Here is a 22,943-nt window from a genome sequence, read left to right as displayed (position 1 = left end):
AAATAAACAAATGAATATATAAATAAATAAATATATAGATAAATATATAAATGAATAAATAAGTATTAAAATAAATAAATAAATATTAAAATATAGGCTAAAATAAATAAATAAGTCCCATGAGATGAGCTATAGAATGTTTCCATATTTATATGCGATGACTTCAAATCCTAAGATGGCATGCCATTTGCAGTTCATTGCATTCCGTTTGCCTTGTGCTCTTAAAGTGTATCTAATTATGTCTACTCCAATTAATTTTCCAATTTACTGATCGTCGCCCAATAACAAATTGACAGCACTGCCCTGGGAAATTGCAAATAATCGATTTATCAACTTAATTAATTGAAATAGTAACGGCTATTTCATGAGAATCATAAAAGTAGCTGATTCAAAATAATAAGTTTTATATTGTTTTCACAAATGAGTAATATTTATGTGTCAAATAGTTTGCATACATATATATATTTTAATAATACAGTTGGAATTTTTAACTTGTAGTAATAATTAAAAAGATATAAAATAACTTAAGGAAAAGTGACCGAGCTATATTTAAAATGATATTACTGTAACAGCACTGTAAAACTTGAAATTGATATTATCGGTTATCGATATTGGAGGCGCGCCATTCGCATTTTTTTTCTACGTGATTTTGCAGTGCTTTTGCCCTGGGTCCTCAGGATATAGACGTCATTTAATAATTAAAATCATACTATATTGTGTAGTGATAAGTGATCATGCCAGAAAATACGGTAAGCCTGGTCTTTGTCTTGGTTGTGTATAGTCAGAATCTCGAAAATAAACTCTAGAAAACTGGAGTTCAGTGTAAAAAAATACAACCATGAAATGAATATATAATTTAATGATAAGCTTAAACTTTAATACTGAGTGACTTCCATTGACTTCGACATCATGTAACTTCATGAACTTCATCACAGACACAGTCATGACAGTCAGACACACTATACTATAGCAAAGCCAAAGCAGTGTCTTGTCTTGTCTTGTCTTGTCTTGTCTTGTACGATACTACTCAACGCTCCAGTTGAAGCTAATCAAGTTGGAGCCACACGAGTAGGTTGGTGGGCGTGCTTAAGCGAATGATGGTTTATTGGAGGTAGTGGTTGGTTACTGCTTCTTTGAAGTTGCTTGGGTCTTGAATATCTGTAAGTTGCTCTGGTAGTTGATTCCAATCACGGACTGTTTGTGGCAGGTATGAGTGCAGATACCAGTTTTTGTTGGCACTTATGGCAATGAAACAATTTTTGTTGGAATGGCGAGAGTGACCACGAACCGGGGGCAGCAGCGTTTGCACCGGGACCGCCAGGAGACCCCCCTTGCCTTGTGGAAGTTTGTGAGTCTTGCAATTTTCCTACGTTGAGATAAGGGTTCAATACTCAACTCGGACATCATGTCCGTAACACTAGAAAAACGACCATAGTCGTTCATGATGAATCTGACAGCCCTCCTCTGTACAGATTCCAGCTTGTCTATGAGATTTTGAGTGAATGGATCCCAGACAGAAGCACTATATTCAAGAGATGGCCTAACGAGGGTTTTATAAGCTATGGTTTTGATTTTCCTACTACATGATTTGAGATTCCTACGATCTAATCCAAGTGTACGATTTGCTTTAGCTGAAATACGACATATGTGTTCACTCCATTTTAAATCATTTGAGATATCAACACCTAGATAGCAATGGTGTGAAGTTTCCTGAAGCTGAGTATTGTTTAATGTGTAAGTGAACTGGTGAGGAGATCTGGCCTGAGTTATACGCATCACATAACATTTTTTACTGTTAAAGCTCATTTGCCAGTGATCTTGCCACTCTGTTAACTAATTCAGATCCTGTTGAAGGTTTTCTGCATCAAATGAGTTCTTAATGGGACGATACAATACACAATCGTCAGCAAAGAGCCGGATGCTAGATGAGATGTTATCTGGGAGATCGTTTATAAAAATCAAGAACCAGAGAGGGCCTGTCACAGTTCCTTGAGGAACACTGGAGATCACATTAGCCCAATCTGAACACTCACCATTGATCCTGACTCTTTGCTGTCGATTTGTGAGGAACAGGCCTTGAAATAAGCCATAATTTCTGAGAGCCATTTGGGCCCTTGATCTTAAATGTTTGAGGGCCCTCACAATTTTTGTGGGCCCGAATTTGGGCCTTTTATTTTAACCTATGAACCCCACAAAAAAGTGAGAAAAATTGCCACAAATTTTGCGGGCCATTTGGGCCCGCCGAAAATGTCTTTTACAGGCCCTCACTGGTTTTCGGGGGCCAAGGGCCCTTGGGCCCTCCTTATTTCGAGCCCTGGTGAGGAATGATTTCACCCATTCATAAATTTTACCTCTAATGCCATAGTTGAATATTTTGGCAAGCAGGCGTTTGTGGGGAACTTTATCAAATGCCTTTTCAAAGTCCATTACTATCAAATCTGTTTGAATACTTCTATCTGCTGTTGAGGTGAGATCTTGCATAGTATTTATTAATTGCGACTCACAAGAGTATCCTTTCCTAAAACCGTGTTGCTCTTCCTTAAGCAGGTTATATTTGTCAAGGTGATCCATAACATTAGAATGAATGATGTGTTCCATCACTTTCGAACAAATTGAAGTGAGGCTGACTGGCCTGTAATTAAGTGGTAAGGTCTTGTCTCCCTTCTTATGGATAGGGCTGATACATGCCTGTAACCAATCCTTGGGCAGAATACCTGTGTCCAAAGTGACTCTAAAGATTGTGGTCAATGCCGAGCTAACACATCCGCTGCTGTTTTCAGGACCCATGGTGTGATGCCGTCTGGTCCAGCGGCTTTATTAGGATTAAGTTCTTGAAGTAACTTCCGGACACCTTCCTCACTTATTTCAATGTCAACAATAGGTGTTATTTCTCTCCCGAGGGGTGCAGGTGTGGGGATGTCATCTTCCTTCTTCACTGTGAAGACAGATGTGAATTGATCATTTAAAAGCTGAGCTTTTGTTTATTGTCAGTTATTAGTTGGTTGGACTCATTTTTCAGCGCTTGGATACCTGTAGTGTCATTTCTGAGTGATTTAATGTAGCTATAAAATTGTTTCGGCGACTCCAGGGTAGTATTCTGGATGTAGTTCCTTTTCCTTTTCCTGGTTTCCTTGTAATTTCACGCCTAAGATCCTTGTATTTTTTCTCTTCTTCTGGATCTTGGGTTCTTCTCATGGTGTTAAATGCACGCTGCTTTTGCCTATGACGTCTCTTCAGGCTTTGGTTGATCCATGGAGCAGGGTTGCTGCCTGAAACCATTTTAGATGGTACGTTCTGGTCAACTGCTGTTTGGACTCCCTGTTTGAAGTCACTCCACAAGCTCTCAGATGTTTCGTTGGAAAGATCTCTCGATGTGAGATCCTCACTAATTTCTTTGAGTGAGTCTCTCAAACACTCTATGTTGGCTTTACCATAAAGGAGAACTTTGTGCGGCTTTTGTTTGATGTTCTTAGCCTTGGTGCTTGTATTTATCACAGGGATTGCATCATGATCGCTGATGCCTGGTATTGATCTACAGCTGTTAACCAAAGATGAGTTTGTAGTAAGAAATAAGTCAAGGATTCTATCTTTCCTTGTGGGTTCCTGGACAATTTGGTCAAAACCAAAGTCATTGGCAATATCAATCATTTCCTGACTCAACCTGGGTTCATTACTACCCGGCTTCACACTCTGAGTAGGCCAGATTATATCACCCAGATTGAAGTCTCCGCATCCAGATACTACTGTGTTTATTGGTTTCAACTTTGTTCAAAGAGTCTCTTAGTTTTTCAAGGTATTCTGAATCTGAGCTAGGAGGGCGGTAAAACGCACCAATGGCAAGTGACTTGCCACCTGTAACTTCAACCTGAAGCCACACGATCTCGCAATCCGTATCCAGGTCGGATCTGTGCGTGGCAATTAGGTTGTCTTTGTAGGCTATCATTACCCGCCATACGCGTGTCCTTTTCTGGGGTCTATATCCCTGTCTTTCCTAATGGCATTATAACCCTTAGGCAGGAATTCACTGTTTGGTATTGAATCGTCAATCCATGTTTCGATGCAGATGATAATGTCAGGATTCTCAAGCTCCACGCCAACTGCTAATTCAGCAGTTTTGTTATTTAAGCTTTGAAAGTTAATCACTAGCACCTTCAGGTTGGTTTGTGGGTTGGATTTTTTGGGATCTGTTTTAACTTTACCCTTTTCAGGTGAAGAAGTGGCCAGTGGGGATTCAAACGAATCCTCGGAACTCACCGAACCAATCCTAGATGAATAGCTAAGATTTGACGAAGCCGAGCTAATGTCGGAGAATCTTATTTCAGTGTCAAATACAGAGGAAGCAAAATTTGGCAGCCCACACTGACAGCAGTACCAGGACTCTTTGCTATCAATGACATTGTATATAATTGAGCTCATGCCAATACACTTGGTGTGAAACCACACATCACATTGATCGCAGGCAACAGCCTTTTGACCCCATCTACACGCTTTATTACAAACAAAGCATGGGAATTTGGGGGGTCCAGGGTTGGGGTGACAATCTCCTGCCTGGATAATGGATATGATACATAAATAGGACAAAATCAAGTTGTTCCTATGATGAGATATTTTATAGTAAATGTCGTGAATGTACCTCCTATTCTTTTTGAACAGGAGAGAGGATGGAAAAAAATTTGTACTCAAAATTTGGGTACATGGTAATATCCGAACATTCACTTTCAACCATAGGTACTTTGTACATGTTTGAAGCATGAATACACTCATAATCATATGATACCGTGGATTGTTCACTATAGACTAATCCGACTTGAGATGGTTTACATAATATAATGGGATCACATGACGTAGTAGATTGTTCAGTATAAAACAATTCAATATGGGTCAGCAAACATTGTTCATTGTATATCTCTGAAGTACATGGCGCGGCCGCAGCAGCATGTTCAATATAAAACATATCAATATGAGATAGTATGCATGGTGGTACACAATATTGCTCTGGAGCACATGACACAGTAGAAAGTTCAATATAAAACATTTCAAATTTGGATGGCATACATGGTACATAATATAATTGCTCTGAAGCATAATTACAGTTACATGATGTAAGAGATTGATCAATATTTTCATGAACAAATTTGGTAGTTTCATTCACATTTTCAATGGTTTGAAAAGTCACCAAAAAAGTAATAACAACAAGTGTACAAAGACTCACTGAAAAATACGGTTCCATTATACAAAACAAACGGAACTCACTCCCACAATAGGCAAAGGAACTTTAGGGGAAAGGCCTCCCAACGACCCGGCACTACTAACTACTACAGCCCGGTCATGTGTGCACTACTCCAACATTTTTACGATTCCCGCCGCCATCTTTAAAAAATCAATAGTCGACCACACGTCAAGATGGCGACTCAGCAGAGTCAATGCAATGTGGAAAGATGAGTTTCCAAATTTCTGACGATTTTTAATATACCAAGCAAAAATACCAGTTCCAGTTTGGTCACTGATATACTACAAACCACAACTTCGAAGGATAGATGAAAAATCCTTTACAAAAGTGTAAAAACTGCAACGAAAATGTCCCCGATCTTAACCGGACGTCCACTACCTCCGCATGCACAGGGATGTCAGTTTTCAGGCAATTGCCTGATTTCAGGCCTTTTGCTACTCCAAATTTCCGCACTTTTATTTATTTTCAGCCCGTTTTGAGGCTTTGTACTGTAGCCCAAATTTACGCGCTTTTTCACATGTTCAGGCTTTTCCTGCCAAGTCACTTCAGGCCACTTTCATCCCTGAGTGCAGTGAGTACTACGGCTGGAAGAAAGTATGGTGTAGTACAAATTGGAAGCATACCGTCCCGGGGCCGGGCATACATGTACCGTACTGCTGATCCTTTGTTGATCAACAAATCTTTGCTCGAGAACTCTAGCCAAGAATTTGGTTATTTGCTCACCGCGCCGATAGCTTCACATTCTATTTCTAGGCTAGACATACCTTAGACATACCTTAGATGCCACATGTTCACCTTCTTCTGAGATGATAATAGTGTGACAGGGTTTGGGGGGCTTTTTTGCCCATTAAAAACCCAATTTGCTTAGTTCCTGCTTAAAGCAGAGGAGTGTGGGCGATTGAATAGCACTTTCAGGCAATTTGTTCCAATTTTCCACCACTCTTTGACTGTAGAAATACTTCCTTGTATCTAGTCTTGATCTTAATTTGGCCAGTTTTGACCATTCATTCAAAATCTAGTCAGATTCGCTGACACCGACTGTGTATTAAAGCAAAGGAAGTTCAGAAGTAAACACACAGCCGATCACGACAGGCGATTGCATCAAAAATGTTGCTAAAATTTCACTTCAGCAAAAATTTAGACTGTCCAAAATAGGCAAATTTTGCTCAAAAGATACAGTTGACTCATCAAAAATAACTTTCATTCAAATTTCAACATTAACAGAATAAATAACCTCCGGTGTAAAAAATTGCACCGCTGTCCGACCGAAAAACGATAGCAAAGCACTCTAGCATTGAATGCGTAACTATCGTGTGCAAATTCGAAACTACAGTTCTCAAGTAAACAAATCTACCTTACTATCCACGACGACACGATAGTTACTGTGTGGATCATAAGGTAGACTGGGGAACCATACCGGCCCAAATCAGAGATCCGTCAACTGTTTTTTGACGCTCTAAAACAATTTGTTAAATTGTCAAATTTGGCTACAAATACAATTTAGCTTGGCTAACATTTATGTATCTTCGCAAGATAATTTGCTTACTTTTAACTGGAAACACAGGCGCTGGAGTACAACATCCGACCATATTATGAGTCCATATAATTATGCAACCTTGCTTGATCAAAGTTGTTTTGACGACTGTCAACTGCGTCGCTGATTAAAGATTTGAGAAAATCCAGTGCTGGGCAAATCAATCCATCTCCCGATTTGCAAAGGTTGACTTGTCATTACAAACTGATGGTGATACCCTTCCGGTTCTTGAACATGTGAGCCCAGCACTACACGTGTTGATCACCTATTTACAATGGCAGACTGTGTGATGTGGCGATCACTCGAGAAAAATTGAGTACAGTCATGGTGAATTGCTGAAGGAATATAGCACATGTGTCACTAATATGTCAAGAACATTATCCTCATATATTTGAGACAATAATTAACTTGAGGAAGAAGTTTTTATTCATATGCAAAATTATGCATGACATTGGGCCCTGTACATGTATGGCAACCGTGTACATGTGCCAAACAAAGTATGTGGCATGAGCACAAATACTTGCACCTTCTAACTTTCGTATCACAAGCTATTGGTTGTTCATACTAAAGATAGAATTTTCGAACAAATCATTTGTGATCAGCTGATTGCACTGTGGTACCCCGTACTGGATCCCATCATCCTGTGAGATCTTGGACTGTTCTGAATTATGAGTTTATGACAATGTTAGAGCATGTAGGTTGTACCGCTAGTAACTACACATTTTGAACGTTTGAGGACTTGTTCCCGGGACTTGTTCTCAAGTTGTAGGAATTTTGAATTTTTGAAGCTTGTTAATGTTCATGTACCTGTGCATCCATAGCGTACAAAATGTACTAAGTGTGTACGTAATGTAAAGCGCATGTATGCTTTCTTCTGTACCACGCTATGTATGCGTGTGTTTATCGCTGAGCCACTAGCGTTCCGAATGTTCGAACTTGGCCAAGAATTACTTGTAAAAATGCAGCGTTGGAGGTACATTTGTAAGACATTTTTATGTGTAGCACTATATGTATACCCAGTCTGGGCACATCACACTTCATGTGTGATGTGCCCAGCTAATCGCCAAACTCGTTTATACAGCCAATTACTTCGAGGACGACCTGTCACTCTAGCTTCCTGAGAATTCACACTAACTTCAACTTGCACTGGTAGTTCACAAAATAAAACACTTGCAAATATTGGCAGTGTCATGTAATCCTGCTGCTGAGAATCACAACTTTCACAAACTTATGTCAGACACAGTGTGTTCAGTCAGCACAGGTGGGCGACTGGGTGCGTAGCATCGCTCTGACCAGAGGTAATAAACTAATGGATTAGAGATCACTCCGTGCACTGCACAGCCTATGTTGTGGATATATGTAATTTGCAAGCGTCGCGTCGGGCAGGTCTTACATGTACTACGATCGTGTATAATGAGAAGAAACCATAGAGACATTTTGGATTGCAGCAATAGAGCTGTGAATTAAGTTGAATTGCACATTGTTTTGTCAACAATTCGGCGATGGCTGCCTCAACAAAATCGGAGTGTTTCAAACTAGTTGTTCATGGAATAAAGGGGCTTAAGGCCAGTGTAATGGGAGAGAACATGGACCTTTTCGAGCATCATTATTTCTGAATTGTATGTCAAAAGTATATAAACCTATACATTTTTGGAAAGGAAATGAGTCATGGAATCCCATGTATTGTTATTTCACTCCAGAAAATTGATTTCAATTCTATTCAAATTCAATTCTTTCTGCACCTGGAGTCTTGCTATTCAATTCCAATTCAATCCACCTTGCTTTAGAATTAATTCAATTCGATTCCAATTCAATTATTCAATTTCAAAATCATTTCATTTCAATTCAATGCAGTGAAATTAACAGCTAATCAATTTCAATTCAATTCTGAGCATTCATTTCAATTCCAATTCAATTCCAATTCCAATACAGTTGCAGTTTGTGTTAATTGACCAAAGGCACACTGCAAAAACCTATGTCTAGAGATTGAACACTTTTTTGTCCTCGATTTGTAAACACATGTAAAATCTAAACACAAATGTCAAACTTCAAAACATTAAGTGTTTAATATCTAAACACAATGCATCAAATTACTAAACATGTTTAGCATTTAGACATGTTTACCAATCGTGGACAAGATGGTGTCTAGAATGGTGTTTAATATCTAGACACTTGTTTTGCAGTGCATGTTTTAAATTTTACTACCAATTTCATAACACTTGAGTCAGCAACACAAAGTCAAAATCAAGTAGGCCTACACTACTTGTCACAAAAGCATTTCAACAGAAGATACTTTATTGTTATGTTAACTCACTTTTCACATTCAAACAATGCGAGATTACGAGTGATTTTTTGACCTCTGGGTCCTATTTTATGAAACTTTGGAACTTCTTAGTTGTTAGGTGAATCTGAGACTAGTATACCTAGGTATACTAGTCTCAGGGTGACTGACTTCCTAACAGCGTTCAAAATGTTGGTTGTCCGACTTGTCCGGTTGCCTGGGAAAACTAAAAAAGTTGCCGGACAACCACAAATACTGATTCGGTTGTCCGCCGGACAACCATAAATCTAGCCAAAAGTCACATTTGTAGGCCTACGGACAACCAAAAACTTAGACGGACAACCAGAAATTGTAATCTGGTTGTCCGTGGGACAACCATTTATTTTTCCTAAATTCGAACACTGCTTCCTAATATGTGGACCAGAAATGGGATAACATCTGTGACAAAAGCAGTAGCACTGGCATTCAATTCAGTTTTCCAAAAATATAAGGACATTTTAAATCTACCTTTGACTCCTGGTGATAAGTGATTGGTCTCTTGGCTGCAAAATCTAGCGTCTGGTTCCTGGTGGCAGGGTTTGGTTTTGACCTGCAAAGCCGCATTGGAAACATGCGTAGTTGTCAATTCTGTACAGGCTGTAGCGACAAAAATTACCACTGCCAACATGCTGAATAGGCGTTGGAAATCTGGGTATGGTCGATGAGAGTGGCGACGCACGGTTTCTTGTTCTCTTTTTTGCCACCTTGGCCTTCTTGTTGGCTGCTATTTTTTCCTTCCAGAATCTTTTTTCATCTCCAGAATCGTTGCAGAGTTTGTCTGTGAGGTACCCCTTTGCCATGGACCAGTCCTGAGTGTAACGATCAGCAATCTTAATCAATTTCTGTTGTTTCTTTAGCTCAACTTGTGCCTCTTTTAGGTGGGCGACGGCTTGATCCACGGTGGTCTGATGTATATTCTCCTCCTTGAGGAGAGAAATGGTGATATTAATGAAGTCACTGACTTTTTCGCTGTTTTGGAACTGCTCGTTATTCCTGTTACTCTGGAAAGTAAATGTGCTTGCCCTTTGCTTGGTATTAGTATTAATCTACCCTTGTAAAGAGGTGATATAGCTGCTAAGATATCTTATTTTTTTCTTTTTCACTATTTTTAATCACCTGTACTTGGGGCTGGTGGGGTAGAGAAAGTATACAAAAATGTAATAAAACATTCAGGCAAAAATAAAACTCGAAAGATGAAGACTCCAATTCAAAGTCGTAATTATAAAAAACAGACACAGAACAGGTTCAAAGACCCACTGAAGGAAGACTTTGATACAGAGTCCTGACCTGCCAAGATATCTTGGTTTGTAGCTGGATCATTTATAGTGTTAGTAATACTGGTACAATCATGTCAGCGAGACCAAGATGTGAATACCCAACTGAGAATGATGAAAAATCATAAGCATGCAGCTCGAGTTGTCAGCCACGTAACAATAGAAATGTTATGTAATCATGCTCAATGAGCATAGCATTCGTCGGATGATGAAAATAAATATCGCTTCTATTTGGGAGACACCCAAGATGGAACTTTGTAAATAGGATTGCACATGTTTTTGATTTTAATCTTGACTCTGGCTTACTGCGGTCCTTGAAAGTCCTTGAATTTGAAAGCACCTTTTCAAGGCCTTGAAAGTCCTGGAAATTTGTACAAGGTCCTTGAAAGTCCTGGAAATTTTACCTAAAGTATAATTTTAACAAAATTTGGGGAGTGGAGAGGAGCTGTCACTTTTGTCAATATGTGCCGCATGGAGAGCTGCATCATGATTTTTGTTGTTGTGGTAAGTCCTTGAAAATCATGCTTTTGGACCTTGAAAGTCCTTGAAAAGTCCTTGAATTTTAAATTTTAAAAGGATTACTTGTAAACAAATAAAATTTTGCTTTTAATAGCAACACAAAGGATTCATACTGAAAATGATATTTTGTAAATCAAAGTTATTATTGTCATCATCTAATATTTATTCACCCTGTTTTTCAGATGGAGAATGCTTCCTGTGTACTAGTAAAGGGTGGAACAGTCTGTAATGCTGACCGCACTTTTGAAGCGGATGTCCTCATAGAAGATGGAATTATTAGGTATGTTAGACTATTGTTGGCTAATTCACAACAAGGCTTAGTTCAGTAATTGGTAGTATATTATAGGCCTATGTAAATTGTGCGATTCACTCTTTTTCAAGCGAGGTACAATGTTGTTGAATTTGGAATCTCTGCATAACTATATGAACATGAACAATCAATGCTATATTAACCAATTACGTAATTTGTTGGATTTATTTGTGTGTTTTTTTTGTACGAAATCCATGATCTGTTCTGATCAGAATGACTTTAATATATTGAGCTAATTGATCAATTGTGAAGCAAATGTATAACCCCCTGGACACTACTGTTCATCTAACAGCATTTCTGATTGGTTGATAACTTGAAATGCTCATTTCAATGCCGATTATGACTAGGCTTTAAGGGGGTACTACACCCCTGGCCAATTTTGTGCCTATTTTTGCATTTTTCTCAAAAAATATAGCACATTGGTGACAAGTAAGGTATATTATAGGGGCAAGGACTACAACTACTGCACTATAAATTTTATTTCAGCACAGACAACAGTTGTGGAGTTAAAAAAAAAAATGAGGGAAAACCAATATTTGATCAATAAATCAATAACTACTTGCCTTGAGTTGCTGAATTTTCAGTGCAGTAGTTGCAGTCCTTGCCCCTATAATATACATATCTTACTTGTGACCAATGCGCTATAATTTTTGAGAAAAATGCAAAAATAGGCACAAAATGGGCCAGGGGTGTAGTACCCCCTTAACCTAATCATGGTCAAATTTTCATTTGCAGATGATCTTATTAAAGGCCCATTCAGTGATTTGCTCTTCCGGACGATCGTAAAAATCATCAAAATTCAGATTTTGGTACCTTTGTAATTGGCATAGATGTGCTAACATATCCTGCTAGTGGTTCGGTCGAAAGCCGTGTATTTTAGACAAAATAAAGCATTTGCATGATTCTGGACTTTTGATACTGACAGTACAAAAGTCCGACTCGAGATCGAAAGAAGCTCACTCTCCACCGTAACATCGCGTTATGTATTGTTTCTACTACTTATTACATCAGTAGCTACTATTTTAAACAAAATACACAATTTTAACTGTTTTTCATATTTGAATTGACCGTTAGTTTGCCTCGGTGACCTTTAATTGCTTATTTTGTTTTCTACTACCAAAATTAAGCGTCTGTTTTAAATCAATTTAGACTCTACTTCCCCCGTGTTAGAAACACTGGACTAGGAAGTTTTTTCCAGTCGATTGGTGGCGCACTGTCTAAAATCTCGATTTTCTCGAGTCGATCTGAGGTGAAGTAGAAAACCTTTCTAAAACTTCTGTTTTTTGACGAATTTGTCGATGTATTCAGGGGAAAAGTGGTTTAATGAAATTCTGTAGACTTATTCTTTATTTTTTAAGCAACTCTGACAAATTTCCATTTTTTTAAATGTTCCTGTGAAATCACTGAAAGGGCCTTTAATACCCTCCTTGATTGGTTCAAAATTGGAGACAATATTCATTTTGGCCAATCGGCAGGCAGTTCTCATGGGGTTAATGTTACAACTTGTATCTTCTCTTCAACAGTCAAATAGGCAGTGATCTGAATGCACCTGATGGTGCTAAAGTTGTGGATGCAGCGGGTAAACTGGTGATTCCAGGAGGAATAGACACCCATACTCATCTCAATGCACACTCGGATGATGCAAATTTTGCCAACATGGCTGTTGTGGATGATTTCTTTGTGGGCACCAAAGCTGCACTGGCTGGGGGAACTACCATGATACGTAAGTTAAGGATTTATTCAGGGGACGGGGGTTTTATATTGGCTATGGTTCCCTGGACCAGTAAAACATTCATGCAGACTCCTGTCATGAAAGATTTTTAGTCTTGATCTCCCTCCATCTGAGATTTTTTTCTCAAGATAGGAAATTAAATTCCATGTAAAGTCAGACCAAAAGAAGGGGCAAGGTAGATGTCATCCATGTACAGTTATACACATTGTACATGTACTTTGGATTTCTACATACTTAAACACCCAATTTACACCTTACCCACACATTTGACACTTTTGCTTGTGTTATAAATGAATTCCATCAAGCTCTGCTGGGTGTCGCCTTCCCAATGCAAAAGGTCCTATTATACGCCCAGACCAATACTCATCAAGGCATTCAAAATACACCCAAATATCAGCAAATAAAAAGTGTTATAAGTTCTTGTTCATACCAAAAACATTTGTGGATTGGAATTCTCTGTCTGACCACATAACATCAATAGTAGACAAGGACGAGTTTCAGGCCAACAAGATATAACCAAACCCTTGTGCAACATTCCTGCTAGATTGGTTCCGTTTAGGGGTGTTTAGCAGTATTGAAACCAGAACTTGAATTGAAATGTATATTGTAAAGGAAAATTGAAAAGAAAAAGAGAGGGCATCATGATTCTGATGTTTTTATTCCTTTTCAGTGGACCATTGTGTACCTGGTCGTGGGCAATCCATGCTGGAGAAATATGAAATATGGCGAAACACAGCAGATGAGATGGTATGTTGTGATTATTCTCTACATGTTGCTGTCACATGGTGGGGAGATAAAACAAAAGAGGAAATTGCTACACTTTGTAGTGAGAAAGGTTAGTAATATGGATGGAAGTGTGAATCAGCTTTAGTTTTCAAGTATTCCGATTATAACTCTAATTTTTGCAAGAGATTTTTAGAATCTACCGGTAGCAGAAATCTTAAATTTGCTAAAAATGATGCTTCATAATGATATTAGGCTTTCAAAAATGGCACAAGAAATGAATTTTTAGCCTTTTAGGGTATCACATCAAATATGAAAGTATAATTATTCAGATATTTGTTAAGACTTCATCATACATGTAGTTCACAGCTACTGAGAGAAATATTGCCAAGATTTTCCAACACCAAACAACATCAGCTTTGAATTGGAAGACTGCCATACCTTGTCAATCAAACTCCCCACAGCCTGTGATTGGTTAGGCCAATCAGGGTTCGGTTTTCATCCAGGGTTCGGTTTTTGCCGGCAAAAACCTGTAAGTGGCAAAAACTGGTTTTTGCCTGGTTTAAACCGGTAAAAATGCCAAAAAATGGCAAAAACTCACAGGTGATGTCAGATGCAAACTAGTTTCTTTATTTCTGACTCCCCTTATTATAGTTGGCCATATTTCAGTTTTGTTATGTTTCCTTTTTACAGGTGTCAATTCCTTCAAGATGTACATGGCTTACAAAGACTCCATCATGGTTACAGATGATGTGGTAAGATACATTGATTTTGAAAGAAGATGTAAAAACAAACTAAAACTTTTGGTCTACCCTTTTATATGTCTTCCCTTTTATAACTGCAAATTGCTCCAAGTGTGTTTGTCTGGCTGGACAAACGCACTAACATGTACACAGAAACCTCCCCACAACAAGGAGCATCCACTCTGTATGCAGCCAAAGGCAGTTTTCTCACACAAAGAAGTAAAATACATATCCTTCCTTGGAAAAAAGACCTGCATTGGAAAGTGTGATATTAGAGACCTTTTCCCACAATTTAAAAGTTTGTAATGTCTGCCAGTATTATGAGACTGCCTTTTGAGGAGAGAGAGTAATCGCTCTCTACTGCTCTCCTTAAATCTGATATAGGAGAGTGTTTTTTAGCTCTTCTTAGTTGACCATCATCTCCTTACATTTTATTGTAAATGCTCTAAACAGCCTTCCTTGAAGGCTCCAGAAGAGCTATTTAATGCTCTCCTGCAAATTTCAAAAGACAGTCCCTGAATAGATCCTACACTCTGATTTATGTAGTGTTTGTGATAGTGCGGACTGAGGATGTGTGTGCATTGGGTTATTACAGTTGAAATCCATACACTGACCTCTGTGGAAGACATGACCATAATCTTCCACACACTGGTTTAAATTTCATATGGAGCCACCCACTCAGGTTACCCCTTTTGAAATTCACAATCCCTGTGTGGAAGATTAAGGTCATATCTTCCATAGGGGTGTATGGATTTCAACTGGAATGTCTTTGTCAAATAAATATCATGGCATTGTAAATATTTTTGACTAATTAAATGTGTTTTTTTTTCATAATTTTGTGTGTAGATGTACAAAGCATTCAACTGCATCAAGGAGAATGGAGCATTAGCAATGGTGCATGCAGAGAATGGAGATGTTATTGAGTGTGTGAGTATGAACATTATATTGCATTATAATACCTTGAAGAGCAATTTTGATATTTTGGGTATTTTTAATAATTAAAATCTTTTTTTTTTTTTTAAACCACACAAATACAAAGACAACACTCTCATTCATTGGCAACAAATCAAGCTTACAAGCTGTATAAAAATGATTGGTACCCATCAGTTTTCATTGACAATGGATGAGTCTGATATGTAAAAATTCAACATTAGATCCAAATAATTTGTAGATTAATTGAAAAACAAGTCATAGACTATACATTCTGGACATTTCAAGAGTTTTCCAATGTTGTATTTGGAATAGGCAGGCTTTTCAATAAACATCAGAATTGAATGGGTACCAATAATTTTGATACACCCTGTAAGTATATAGATTATTAACTGATTAAGAGCAATGGTCCTTCTTTGAGGGTGGGAGGAGAGAAATGAAGACAGTCTATTTTTCTTTTCAGCAATATTATATTCAACTTATTGTTTTAATTTTAATAAAGACAAATTGAGAACCTGTTTGCTGAAATTTACATTTGTGTATATTGAACTTGAAACACAAAAAAGTAAATTAATGCATGTATCATGATCAGAAGTATTCTTGATACCAGCTTAATTTCATATTCGCTTGCAATATGCTGGTCACCCAGACAACATCCGCTCAAACGGAAGCAATAGCTTGGTGCTGCACTTAATTGAGATGATACCATATACTGTGCTTCATACCGGTAATCTCGTTAAGTAGTCATGATAGGGATTGATTGAATTTCATAATTACATTTTCTTCTTCTCTTTCAGAATTGTAAGAAGCTGTTGAATTCAGGAGTAACAGGCCCAGAAGGGCATCTTATGAGCAGACCAGAGGAGGTATGGTTTGCACTGTTGCAAGAATGGGCTGTTCCATTTAAAATCCACACTACCCTGTGGAAGATTTTCAAATATCTGCCACAGAGGGAGTATGAATTTCAAATGGAATGGACACCACATTAGGCAGCTCCATTGAATTTCATACACCCTCTGAGAAAGATTCAACCTGAATCTTCAACAGAGGGAGAGTGAGTTTCAAATGGAGCTGCTAAATGTGCCAATTCCATTTGAAATTCATACTCTCTCTGTGGAAGATGTTTCCAAAATCTTCCACAGGGGGTGTGGATTTTAAATGGAACAGCCCAATAATTAATTTCAGGAAATTAGAGAAGAGAGGATTTTTTTAAATGCTAAAAGTGTTTTATCATGTGACTACAAGACATTGTTTGCTCCATGCAATACACAAGCTTTCTTGCAGCACAGGTCACTTGAATGTAAGATACTGCTTAACCCCCTGAGCACTACCTGCCGATCTAGCATTGCCTCTGATTGGTCAATTACATGATATCTTGATTTTAATCACCAATCAGAATGGAGCTTTGTAAATAATTCGCCCCAATTTTTTTGCATGGTGAAATTATTTTAAAAATGTTGGTGATTGGTCCAATTGATAATAGAAACTTCTTTTTGTCCAATCGGCATGTAGTTCTCATGGGGATAAATGTCTTAATGGCCAATTGTGCATCCAAATAAGGTAAAGATGAGATTCAAATCACAACAAAGGATCAAAAGATGATGATACTAAGAATACTGAGAGTATCAAGCACTGTGCAAACTGAAGAGTTGACAAAAAAAACCCTGCAGTGTAAGAAATCACATACAGTGTTCTCACTTGAACAGCGAAATAAAAATGAACTGAGATTGTATTATATAATATACCATAATTATTCTCTCTAGTTAACACCCTGGGGTGTTGCATTTTCCAAAAGGGGGCATTCATTCAAGGTATTTTTACAATGATAATTCCCATTAAAAACATCACTAGTACTTTCTGGTATTGGCTGTGTAGAGACTGGTGATTATTTCACAAGTAAATGACATTCCTGTTTACATATATGTATCGCAATCCATGCAGGATGTCAGCCCACTGTCTATTTTTTGCCCATCTCAAAACTTTTACTACACATGCTTTACGATACACAATCCACTGGGGAAGAGCGTACTTTTCGTAAGATGATTGCAGCCTCAGTGATTCAGTAATTGTGCCAATAATGTCGCAAATGTTTCAGATGAAGAAGAAAATCAAAGAGTGTTTGATGAGGATAAATGCTGCATCAATTCGGACTCTGAAATGGACAATGATGGTGCAGATAGTGATAACTAACCCGGAAGTGGCTATAAAATTTGCGCTATTCAGTCTTCCGTATTTGATAACTACAATGTTGTAAGCTTTGGTCACAAAAGTGTGAGGGTTCAATTTCTGATAAAAAAAAGGTGCCTGGCAAAGAAGCGTGGGGGAAGAATAAAAAGGGTGGGGGTTCGACCCTGACAAACAGTGAGTACTGTATTGTATTTTAACTGCATCTATGGAACAGTGTTTGAAAAAAATGGGGGAGGGGCCTTTAATTAGAGAGAATATGGTATATAAAAAGTATTAAATGAAATTGTTATGAATGTGTTGCATGCATGGATGAAAGAGATAACAGACCACCTCCAAACACTCAAAGTCTCAGCATCACCCGATAATGAGGGACGATTGTTCCATGAAATGCGTCAGGCGAAACTGCTAAGCACGTACCGCATATTTTTACAGTCTTTTGCGTAACGCGAAGACATACAAAGCTCTAGCGAAGGCACGCAACACTGGCATGATTTTTAGACAAGGCACAATCAAACTATCAGCCCTCATGAATATGCGAGAATTCACAGCATACATAACACAGGGACTTTGACTGGTTGCGAATGGTCTGTAGTAGCATGTTGTTGCCTGATGCATAGCTTCAGTAAGTCTATGGGAAATGATAATCCATAGCGTAGTGCATTTTCATTTTCATTTCTAAAATTGTGCAAAATTGTTTGATTTGGTGCAGGTGGAAGCAGAAGCTACAGGACGTGCCATCATGATAGCCAACCAAACCAACTGTCCCTTATATGTAGTCCATGTTATGAGTAAGAGTGCAGCGGATGTGGTAGCTAGTGCACGTAAACAGGGTAAGGCTTGAGACAGGGTGAGGGTAAAAACTGTCAAATATTTTAGGTCATTTGGGGAAAAATGTATATCTTCAATACAAAAGGTAAACATTTTCAAATGATGGATGGCTTTTCCTCCCTGCTACATCACTCTAACTACATATCATTAGATTTATAAAGTCTACTTTGAGGACTGTTAAATGTCAATAATATCAATTTTTAATAATTTGCCATAAAATGTGTATTATATCGCAAAATCATAATTATTTGATATCAGAAGGATAGTCCTCGTATTTAGAATGCAATTTGGTGTGTTTGATGTGCTCTCAGGTCCCACAAAAATACTGTAAATGTCACTATCTGATCTCTTAAAGGAACCTTTCAGGGTCTTAGCTAGAAATTGAGGGTTGCCCGTCATTTGATAAAATTGCCTGTCCTAATTTGACCTTTAAAACGTTTACCAGACATCTATAGCCCATTGGGGGTTCAAAGAGTTCAAATATGTGCTGATATGGCCTTGTTCTACAAATTGGGTCTACTAAAAAGGTCAATTAGCTTCTCAAAACATACAATTTATAATATAGCTTCTGTCAAAGGCATTAATTTTCCCGTCCCAGGAGCAAACTCCCCGTCTCAAATGACGGCCAGACGGGTGGCTAGCTAAGACCCTGGAACCTTTCATATTATTATATGCCCCCAAAATTTTGTTTTTAGTTTACAATGTGGCAATATAATGGTAAGTAAAAGTGAGAAAAAAAATCTTCAAAATACAATATTTTGTGTTGGCTCAAGAAGTAGGGTCGGTCAGCCGAAGACAACCAGCCAACATTTTTTGTGTAAGCTTTTAGGTGTATGATTGCCTGTGATGTGTTGTCTGCAGCTTGTATTGGGCTATTCCAGTTGAAATTCATACACCCCCTATGGAAGATATGACCTTTATCTTCCACATAGGGAGTGTGAATTTGAAATGGGGTTACCTGAATGGGTGACTCCATTTGAAATCTACATCCCCTGTGTGGGAGATTAAGGTCATGTCTTCCATAGAGGGTGTATGGATTTCATCTGGATTAGCCCATTGAACGTACACATGTATATCACAGGCAATTATACACCCAGCAGCTAATGGAGATGTGTCTTTCTGCCACTGAGCCAAGTAGGTGAAATATCTGCTTATAAGGGCTCGGATAGCGACGTTTTCACATATTTTTTGTGGGACCTGAGAACACATCAGAGATATCAAATTGTATTTTTAATACAAATTTCAAAAATCATAATTATTTGATATCAGAAGGACATTCATCGTATTCAGAGTGCAATTCGATATGTCTGGTGTGCTCTCAGGTCCCACAAAAAATACTGTGCAAATGTTGCTATCCGATTTCTTAAGCGCATACATATACATGACGTCTTGATCTGATTTGTTTTCATGTCCAACAGGCAAAGTAATATTTGGGGAACCCAATGGAGATATGTCTTTCTGTCGCTGAGCCACGTAGGTGGAATGTCTGCTTTAGTGCATACACATACAGTAATACATTGTAATCTTGATTTGATTTGTTTTCATGTCCAACAGGTAAAGTTATATTTGGGGAACCCATTGCAGCTGGTTTAGGATCTGATGGCTCACATTATTTCAACAAAGAATGGCGGCATGCTGCAGGACATGTAATGTCTCCTCCACTGAGACCAGATAACGAGACGCCAGCCTACCTCATGGACATGTTAGCAAAGTGAGTGCATTTAGTTTTTATATTTCATTCCTTTACTTGATGTGTTGTGTGAACATCTATTCATGGAGGATACAGGCGTATGGTAACCAATGGAGGAAGGAAGCATATGTGACACGATCTGCTCCACGGGGGCCAAAGGAGGCATTTTTGACAATTGAGTTACTATAATCACAATCTTGTGGTAACATTGGGCTATTATGTACTGAAAACGCCATAGGTCTAAAATATTTGGTTCTAAAGTTATGAGGTTTTGTGATGTGTATTTTCTTATGTTTTTTATTATTTTTTTACTCCATATTTTTGCCTTTATCTCAATTTCAAATTTGTCGCCTATGGTATCACATATGCATATTTTTTCACCCTATAAGTTTTTTTGGCAAAGTGAATGCAGATGTAGTAGGTAATTTGCTGAATGTATGCAAAGAATGTCAAAAATGATATCTTCTGGATATATTATCTGAAGTTCTGTCAGTTGTATGGTAACAAAACCTGGTGGAAGGAAGGATATTTACTGGTTGCCCACCTAATTGTATTTTTGGGTGAAATAATGCAAATTCAGTAGGGTAATTTGCGTAATTTATGCAAAAATTCTTCAAATGATATATTCCACCTTTCACCTCGTGGACAAATTTATTCCAGATCTTATTGGTGGAAAGAAGTAGATCCACCTGCTCGTAGTTTTTTCGGTGATAAATATGCAAATTTAAAGAGCTAATTTGTATATTTATGCAAAAATCTTTGAAAACTGATACCAGAACTTGTAGACAAATTATCTCAATATCTGTCAGGTGTAGATGGTAGCGAAACCTGTTGGAAAAAAAGCATATGTGACGTGTCATGTCAAAAGGAGACACTTTTGGGCAGGTTATCAATTCTGAGATTTTTACATATATCTTAAATAGAGAGATATTTTGCTTCACAATACCGTTTTCCCCAATGAAATCGGACACTCCTAAGCGAAAATATTGAGTTCGTTAGTTATGGTATTATAAAATTGAAAATTGAGATAACGGCCTTTAAAAATATTATTGACAATGTTGAGAGTAGGAAGTACCTTGAAAAATGTCTCAAAAAATACAAGACGCCAGTTATATTCCGGTCTGAAACTATCACACAATATTTTTAACATTAATAACATCACAAATTCAAGCAACAAACCCAAATTGTGAAAAAATCACCCCGGTCAGATTTTTGGCTATTTCTCCATTTACGATCCTGCCCAAAAGTGTCTCCTTTTGATATGACACGTCACATATATGGAACCGCTTTTCACCAGATAAGTTTTTTGGCGACAAAATTTAAGATCATTTCAAGGTTACTGGGGGTCATGATCTTCTGAGGTCAAATAAGAAAAGATTGTTGGATTGGCATGAAACTTGGTTGAAATAATCCCCATAATGTGCCAACAACATTAAGGATCAGTTTATGGTAAAATTCAACGAAACACAATAAAAATGTAATAAGCTATATCTAACAAGTTGTGTGTGACTGTGTGTATTTAGTCATTCATATCTTTAATAATTATCTGAACTGAAACAATTAAGTATGATTGTCATGGATACGATTGTCATTTAAAACACAGCCAGAATGTGGAGATAAAAGTTTGGCTACAGCATTTGAAATTAAATTCCTTTGCATTTCATTCAACAGAATAAATCCGAAGTATACAGTGAGTGCTCCCCCCCTGGAAATCAACATGCATCTAGTTTTTCCAGTTCTTTACATTTATGATCAAATATAATTTGTAATAAATAATGATGCACTATTTATTTAGCACTTTCCAAAAGAAATCAAGCGTTTACATTATAGGAACAATATACCATTAAACACCAGAAACTTATTTTTAGGCCTAACACTCTCACACAAGCTAAGAAGAATAAATTGCAAGAGCAAAATAAACCATAATACAAATAAATGAGGAAAAAGAACAATGTACAAAAAAATACAGTAGCCAATGTGAAGGGGTTAAACCTGTCATACCATTTTAAAACATGATATTTACAAACTTATATGTAATATATATACAGCCTAAAATTACAGAACTCATTGTACCAAATTTTTTAAAGCATACTTACAGAGGAAACCCGGTAGAGCAGTTCTTCCAGGGTGAACCAAACCTGCCTGGTTATCAAATTAATCAATGACAAGGATATCTCTGAATTTGACAGATGCTAATTGATGTTTTAATGTTATTGCATCAATTAATTTGATAACCAGGCAGGTTTGGTTCACCCCAGAAGACTGTACAAATTAAGAAAAAAAATCAGGTTATCTGGCGGATGAAATCTGGTCATCCGCCAGAGTTTTTGGTAATCCGTATATATCCATACTGCATGAAGGTGAAAAAGTGTGGGTGTCCGACGGATAACCTGCAGTGAATTTCTGGTTATCCGTCGGTAAATCTGGGTGTCAGGACTACCGGATTACCACTTAATTTGTACACTGCCAGAAGAACTGCTGTCGCAGGGCTTCCTCCTATAGATAAGATCATGACCATAGATATTGAACAAACTACTGGTGAGACATGGTCATCTTTATGAATTCAGCAAAACAGGTGATAGATCAAAAAATAAAGAGGTAAGCAGCTACCAACAAACAAAAAACATGACTTGCTACTGATAGTAGTGATACATGACAATTCATAGAGAGAAACCAAGCCTCGCTGAAAGTAAAGGAAAGATAGAAAAATAAAAGAATAAACATTATGGCATACCCTAAATTTGTGAGTGACTCCAGCCCCTGACCCCCCACCCCCTGAACCTCTTCGACGTGATTTAATAATTGGGCGCAGAGAATACATACAATGATACATTACTCTTCTACTCTTGATAGTAAAAAGCATGGGTAATTGTTACCTGTCTAAAGCTGAAACTGGCCTGTAATCAAAGAGATTAAACCCAAA

At 37.8% G+C, this 22,943-nt stretch overlaps 1 protein-coding gene across 1 annotated transcript in view; it reads left to right on the top strand.

The window, feature by feature from the left end:
• Positions 1 to 612: 612 nt before the first annotated feature.
• Positions 613 to 22,943, top strand: part of LOC140166293 (dihydropyrimidinase-like) — a 65,911-nt gene continuing 43,580 nt past the window's right edge. The window contains exons 1-9 of the mRNA XM_072189704.1: positions 613 to 749; positions 11,060 to 11,157; positions 12,711 to 12,910; positions 13,590 to 13,754; positions 14,336 to 14,397; positions 15,232 to 15,312; positions 16,113 to 16,181; positions 18,212 to 18,332; positions 19,885 to 20,041. Of these exons, the coding sequence (XP_072045805.1) occupies positions 735 to 749; positions 11,060 to 11,157; positions 12,711 to 12,910; positions 13,590 to 13,754; positions 14,336 to 14,397; positions 15,232 to 15,312; positions 16,113 to 16,181; positions 18,212 to 18,332; positions 19,885 to 20,041 (968 nt within the window). The 5' untranslated portion in view covers positions 613 to 734. The remainder of the gene's footprint in view (positions 750 to 11,059; positions 11,158 to 12,710; positions 12,911 to 13,589; positions 13,755 to 14,335; positions 14,398 to 15,231; positions 15,313 to 16,112; positions 16,182 to 18,211; positions 18,333 to 19,884; positions 20,042 to 22,943) is intronic.

This window comes from Amphiura filiformis, chromosome 12 (genome assembly GCF_039555335.1).
Source record: "Amphiura filiformis chromosome 12, Afil_fr2py, whole genome shotgun sequence".
NCBI classification, from domain to species: Eukaryota; Metazoa; Echinodermata; class Ophiuroidea; order Amphilepidida; family Amphiuridae; genus Amphiura; species Amphiura filiformis.
Note: the sequence above shows the minus strand (reverse complement) of the source record. Positions and strands in the feature narration are given on the sequence as shown.